Source organism: Ctenocephalides felis, unplaced genomic scaffold, assembly GCF_003426905.1.
Source record: "Ctenocephalides felis isolate EL2017-DRISC unplaced genomic scaffold, ASM342690v1 CF-g0.4_SCAFFOLD_00845, whole genome shotgun sequence".
Classification (NCBI taxonomy): domain Eukaryota; kingdom Metazoa; phylum Arthropoda; class Insecta; order Siphonaptera; family Pulicidae; genus Ctenocephalides; species Ctenocephalides felis.
This window is the reverse complement of record NW_020536999.1, coordinates 19,810,109-19,817,678: the sequence shown is the minus strand read 5'-3', so window position 1 is coordinate 19,817,678 and position 7,570 is coordinate 19,810,109. Positions and strand designations below refer to the sequence as shown.

The 7,570-nt window shown below is 28.1% G+C and overlaps 1 protein-coding gene across 1 annotated transcript in view; it reads left to right on the top strand.

Moving 5' to 3' along the window:
- Positions 1-1,295, top strand: part of LOC113380132 — a 4,778-nt gene extending 3,483 nt beyond the window's left edge. The window contains exon 7 of the mRNA XM_026619583.1: positions 1,207-1,295. Within this exon, the coding sequence (XP_026475368.1) occupies positions 1,207-1,295 (89 nt within the window). The remainder of the gene's footprint in view (positions 1-1,206) is intronic.
- Positions 1,296-7,570: the final 6,275 nt, after the last annotated feature.

The window sequence follows — 7,570 nt, the reverse complement described above, 5'->3', positions numbered from 1 at the left end:
GCCAACAAAATATCTAACAATCGAGAATGTAAAGTCACCAACAAAATATCTAACACCTTATCTAATTAATCTAAGAATCAAGAATGTAGAGTCATCAACACAAAATCTAACAACAATAAGTACTCATATAACAATTGAGAATGTGGAGTCATCAACAAAATATCTAATAACTAATCTAACAATCAAAAATGTATGTAATTATCAACAAAATATTTAACAAAGAATCTAATCTAACCGAATCTAACAATTGAGAATGTAAAGTCATCAATATAATATCTAACAACAACTAATCGAACTAATTTAACAATTGAAAATGTAGAGTCATCAACAAAATATCTAACAATTAATCTAACTAATCAAACAATTGAGGATGTAGAGTCATCAAACTAATCTAACTAATCTAACAATCGAGAATGTGGAGTCATCAACAAAATATCTAACAACTAATCTAACTATTGAGAATGTAGAGTCATCGTAGTAATAAATTCTCTCAAATTACACTTCGTAAATTACGTATAACTAACAAAATATCTAACAAATGTGCTATCTAAACTTTCAGAATGATTTAGGTTTATGCAAAATTAAAAAAAAATAAAATTATAACTATGTCACCAAAAATATTAAATTGCACACCTTATGTCTATTGCAAACTAACTTCATGGAAATTACTAACTTTAGGAAAATTCTTAAAAATCATGATTTTTGCTATATATGAATAAACTGAAACTATTTATCAACTAATTAGCCCTTCGAATCATAGGTTTCACGTTCGATAACAGAGTCGTACAGCCTGAGTCAGGCAGCAGTGATATCAGTTATTACTTTAGAAATACAGCCGAATATGCAATAACGCTATTATATAAATTAATACTTGAAATATTTTGAGAATTAATTATCCTTTGATAGTTTCAAATTTCCACTGAACCCTCTCCACACTATCTTTGTCAAGTAACAATTTTCTCTGCACGCCAATTTATAAAAACATTTCCGTTTCTCTAAAACTCTTTATAGCCGGGGCTTATTTATATTCCACATGTTTCACATAATTGCATTAATTCCGGGATTATTTTTTCAAAGAGAATTCTGTCATTTGCTCTCGGCTCGTGGAACAAAAATAACATTTTTCCTTTTTCCGCATTATTTTTTTCTGCTTTTTTTGTTTTCTATGAATATTTTACATGATATTTATTTATCATTAATATGCAGATATGGGTGAAATGCGTTCGTGCATATATCGGAGGGAACGTGACTGCGTTTATTCGCTTAAATTAAAACGGCATGACACTTTTGGATGATTATGATGTATCGCGAAATTGAATTTTTGCGATGTCATACAAATTCAGAGAACATAACACAATTTGGAAACATTCAAAGAGGCATATTGATGGTTGCCAAGTAATATTTCATTGATATTATTCTGCCAGACGAAAACAAACCTAACAAAAATAACTTTCAAAAAGTTCAGTTAGTGCAAGAATGAATATAATATCTACGGTAAAAGAACAATATCACCTTTGTTATTTCTAACCAATACAATTGCTTCAATAATATATATAATAGTCTGATTTTTATAATTGCGTACCCTATATTAGTTACTTCTTGGCAATTACAATTTCTAAATTACATTTTTCTTGCTAATAATTTAATAAAGATTATTACTCTAGTTAAAATCTTAGGTGAATTAATTTGTAAAACTTAGTCATATGGCACTGTTCAATCTAAGATCAAGATAAAACAAATGAATTTTTGACACATGAAGCAAAATTCTAAATCATTTTTTTAATAAGTAGAAATATTCTCTTGTATTTAACTAATTTAGTAAAGTAAAGCAAAATACAATACGCATAAGTTTAAAGAAATAATGTATATACAATTTTGGACGTATTGTATTATTTATTAAACTAAATTATATAATTTCATCTGCCAAACATATACTGTTATAATTTCTGGCACATCTCAGCTGGTTTTTGGCAATTGTAAATATTTTGTAATTGTAATTGTAATAATATTGTAAATATTACATTTTGCTTATTCATAACCATGAATTTGGATATAGTATACTAATATTGTCTAGACTCGCTTAAACTAAATTCAAATTTCAAGTTTATCGACATTTTTGGCAGATGACAATTCTCATGTATCAAAATGTTTTCAATGTCAAACAATGATATGTTGTTTTATGCATTTTTTCATTTATTTCTACAATTACTTTCATTTATTACTATAGTTTTATAATCACATGCATCCTAATAAATTCCCTTAACAAAATGCAGAAAGATTTATCAATATCCGAATAATCCTTTAGAAGTAGTATATTTACATACATTATTACAGAAGATTATATATATATATATATATATATATATATATATATATATATATATTTATATGTATATATGTACTGATTGAAAAGCATTTTCCAATGTAAAACAATTTATATACCAATTCAAACATTAGATTTTACACGGTGCAGGATTTAATAAATACATGCAATCAAATTGTTCAAATATTAGTACATATATATAAAATCAACAGTATGTATATTATTATTATCATTATTAATTGATTGATGGAATATATTGCATTCGATGTTCATCAATATTAATATTCAGTAATACGGAAACGCATCAAATACTTGTTGAAAATTTAATAAACACAACTTGAACTTCGATATACATAATATAACTTTTTTCATCAAAACAAATTACGTTTCCATTTCGATTCCTACAAAATATATTTTGAGATACAAAAAGCAATGATCGTAACATGCTAAAATGAGAAGCTTTATGAAATAAATAATTGGAATTATTAGGTCAAAGATAAAAATATATCAGGAGTTCTTCATGCAAGATTATTGGAAAATAGAGTTTTTTCAGTTATATAAACCGTAAAGTTTGAATAAAATTTTTAGAGTATTAACAACGTATTATGTTTTGGAATAAAACTATGAAATTATAGACTTAAATTTGATTTTTTCTTCTAATTCAAATGATTATCAATTACAAATTTACATCATTCTCACCAAAACCCAGCTGAGGATAGCTAGATATTCTCAAATATTGGTAAATTATTATTATTGATTTTTTATTTTCAATAGCAAACTTATGTACTAAAAATTAACTAAAACTGCATCTAAAAATCAAAATTCTAGAAGGGAATAAGGAACCACTTATGCAAGAGCTGAATATAAATGAATTATTGTATAATATCATAGATATGTCAGTACCTTAGGGCAGAAGGTAAGTGAGCAGAATGTAAATGATAAAAGAAAGTGGTCCCAGCACAGACCCTTGTGGAACTCGAATCTTAATATTGAGATTGGTAATACAAATGTTATCCCGTTTGGATCTGAACACACATTATGTTTTGTTATTCAAATAAGACTTGGTCATGCAATGAGCTTTTCTCCTGATAAAATATTGTATCGTTCCAAATGATCAATTAAAATTTCGTGAAAACTAAAATTTTGAATTAAATTTCAAAAATTCTTTGTACTGAATAATTTATATTAATAACAAAAAAGTACATTCTCCTTTGCCTCAAAGATCAATTTGCGTATATCCGTAAGCAAATTTCAGAGAAGTGCAAAGCGTATATATTCGGGGTTAATCTATCTCATACACAAAGTATTTAGGGGTAGGCCTATCTCGATGGGGTAGCTTTAATAATAATAAAACGCTACTGTCATCACGATTAGCAACTCTGCGCGACATGGCGAAAATGCTTCTCGGTGACGAGCGACAAAACTACATTGAGGTGGTTGCAATCAATAACCAAAGTGGAAATCATCATGTAGATGGATAGCTGATCAATATTTGGAAATTTACTGAAATAGATAAAACTTGATTGAATTACTATATTTTTAATAATTCTCCTATGAATAAGTTAAGCTTCTTTGAAACATATATGATCTATGGATAGAACAGAAATGATCTATACCTACATCCAACATATGTGGATCTCTGATCTTCTGATTTAATAGTCAATTTAGGTAAAGCAAGCAGTATTTAAGATTATGCATAAGCTAGGTACAGAGTTATTTTTGGAAAATTAAAATATTTATATCAAATCTAATCAATAAAAATGTATTTAATAAACGTAATCATACAAGAGTTTAAATATAGAATTATTAGACATTTTGTACAAAACTTTGTCAATAAGACTTGGTCTGTCAGTATTTTTTTTACACGGATAAAGAGTTCAGGTGATGGGCAGGTGAAATGAGGCAAGAAAGTGGTCCTAGCACAGACCCTTGTGGAACTCCCAACTTAAAATTTAGATTGTTTAAATAAACACATATTGCGTTCTATTAGTGCTCCAAAATGCAAAATACTGCAAATGGTGTAGTTACTTCAATTATGGTTCATATAAAATCTACCAATCCATAATGCCATGGAAAATAGGAAAGTACACAACTATTAGAGGAAATAGCAAAGAACGTAAACCCAAAATCCAGAGGCTAGTAATAGTATTCTTTGGAAGTAGATCAATCTTTAAATCGAATGTAACCTTATTACTGAGTCTCCATTGTCCAACTCATATCAAGAATTGCTGGATCCAGCAAAAGTCCTTTAAGAAAATTGTCAAATTCTTAAAAGTTACTAAAAGCAATTATTAGTAACGGATTGAACTTTAAATTTGATCAAGTATCTGAATCATGGTAACTTAGAATTTGAAGAATGTGTTCATTAAAAAAATGAGTAAAAGCTGCATCATCAAATCGGTTTTATATCACATCAATCATTGTAGCGTCTAAATCCAAAAAATTAAAAATGACAATTTGAATCTTAAAATCCTTGATTTGTTTTGATTAGTGAAAACGTGAAAAGATCATTTTTAGATTACTCCCAATAATCTTGGAGAACCTGGTATTTGATTCTTGAAAGCGCTGGCTCTAGTTTGTTCATCAAGAAGTTTGTCCAAAAATAACTAGTTGAAGCAAAGTAATATCCAAACTCGTGGATCATTAAAAATTGCGATTTAAAATTTGTAATTCTTGATTTGTGTTGGTTCGTAAAAATGAGTTAGGAATCTGTCTCTGAATTGGGCTCAAATCACTCCCAATAATCATTGGAACACCTGGTATTTGATTCTAGGAAGCGCTGGCTTTGGTTTGTTCAACAAGAAGTTGGCACAAAAATAACAAATTAAAGCTGCATCTCCAAATTCGGTTATTAGCGCTCTTATTAATCCAAATCCAAGCATCTCTGGAAATTGGAATAAAAAATTAGTTTAAAGTTGCTTCTCCCAATTGGACTATTGGCTCTCCTACTAATGTCATAGTAATCGTTGTCGAATTCAAAATGCATTATGCGGACGCGCAAACTCAGCCACTATCGTAACACGTAATTAGCATACTAATTCTGTTATATAGAGAGTATATCGCAAATGATGTATCGCAGTTACGACACTGTTACGAAACATGCGTTGCGTAGAAGTCCCGCGACACCTATATTGATGATGATGGGCGTGGTGGTTGAATAATGGATTTGTTGGGCGAAACAAACTAATGCAGATCTTTTGATATTGTGTTGGTAGTCAACGACAAAGTACTTATACATTTGATTTTTGTTTCTATTCACAATTTTGTTAGTGGAGAATTAAAAACACTAGATAACAGTTCGTTACGTAACAGTTACATAAAAACGATTTGTTCATTTTTATTTCTATTTTTAAAATTTGATAATAAACTTGAAAGAATTGTGTAATCTATGTATATTCTGAAGAACAAAATTCAAAAAAATGAAAAGTTGCAGAAAAAAATGAATTGATTTGAAAATTTCTGTTATTTTCTAATCACGAAGTATGTCACGTCGCAATAATTATTCAACATTATATTTTGCGCGATAGAAAATTGTTTTATAAAGGAAAATTACAACATTGGCCTCAAAATCATATTTAATGGGTTAATAATTATGCACAACATGCAATCGATAAACATTGGTTGTGTGCATTTTATAATACACAACACAATAGGATGCAAATTATTTTTATATAAAAATTGGCGTTGTTGCGATTAGATATAATTTTCAATTATTCTCCTCTGTATAAAAATGAAAAAATAGATTTATTTAGTGATCGAAAACAACAAATGTAGAAATACAAATAATGCCCAGTATACGATGTGCTGGTAATTGTGATAAAAAAGATAAGGTTTAACTTTTGCTTTAAAAAAATCACACAATAATATTTTAAACAGTGTATAGAGTACACAGTAATTGTATTCAATAGAATTTCTTAAATAATTTTTTTATGATTGTGTTCTAATTTTCGTTATGAGTTGATCAAGAGGGTATGGTTTGGCATGGAGTGTTTGCCATAAACTATTTCTAATCCACAAAGCAGTATTTAAATGCTATGTATTTTTTTTTAAATTAATTTAAATAAAAATCAGCTCCAAAGAGAAATTTAACCCATTGAAATTGAACCATCAATCTCAAGAAAATTATTATTACCTTATAAATATCGAAAGGATCGATATCGCCTCTATAACGTTGAGGTAAGTTTGTTCTTTGATCACTTCCTAACAGCATTTCACGATATCGACAGCGAAATAATAGTTCGAAAACTTCCAAGTATTTGCTCGAATACTCCAATAATGATAAAACTATATATAATTCAAATTAGTTTTCAATTTTGGATCAAGTTTGGATGTCAACGGAAATTATTTTACAACATTCCGTAAAATGAAATGAATTCATCAAGAAGTTACTTTGGTAACTAACAGTATACTATAATTATTTTTAATTGATTTATGGAAACATTTATACTTTAACCCATTTACACTATAGATATTCCGGTATTTCAATAATGGAACTTAAGAATTAACGTAAGTCTAAATATTAGAAAAAAATTAATTACAAAAAATAGATTTAATATCTTTTGTAAGACACTACTACTATTCAATCAAGTTTTAAATCAGAATGCTAATTTTTAAGATGAAATCACTGTTATAAATTCATAAATACGGATGAAAACTTCGCCCCAGATTAAATCAATATAAAACACTTGAGGTCATTATTCCAGAGTAAAACTTTTAACAGAACCAATTTGGTTAATTGTTCATTATCATTAAAACTTGTAAAACAATTTGATGAGCTTCGCGCGTTTCTGCCATTAGTACGATGTCGAATAAAAAAGTTTATTATTTTACATTTATACTGAGAGAGGACTGAATTGCGAATTTCCAATGAAATAGATAGATAATGTATATTATATATATATATATATATATATATATATATATAATTCATCATTTCTCCAGGTATATAAAAATAATCTCTCGCCTTACAATTAATCTAACTCCTCTGTCCGTTTTAAATTTCATTTTTTACTCCTGTGCCCTAATAAATTCATACCTCTATTAAAACCTCTATAAAGCTGAAGATGTTCTGATATAATCTTAATAAATATCGTTCTGGCTTCCTTTATTCATTAAAATTAATGGTATCCTTTCTCTTTGGGGCATCCAAGCCACTGTATTATCCTCGTGATATATTGCATAGCAAAGATAGGGCGAGATTTTGATACTTGAGAATTTATAAACAACATACGTTAGATTTAAATAGAT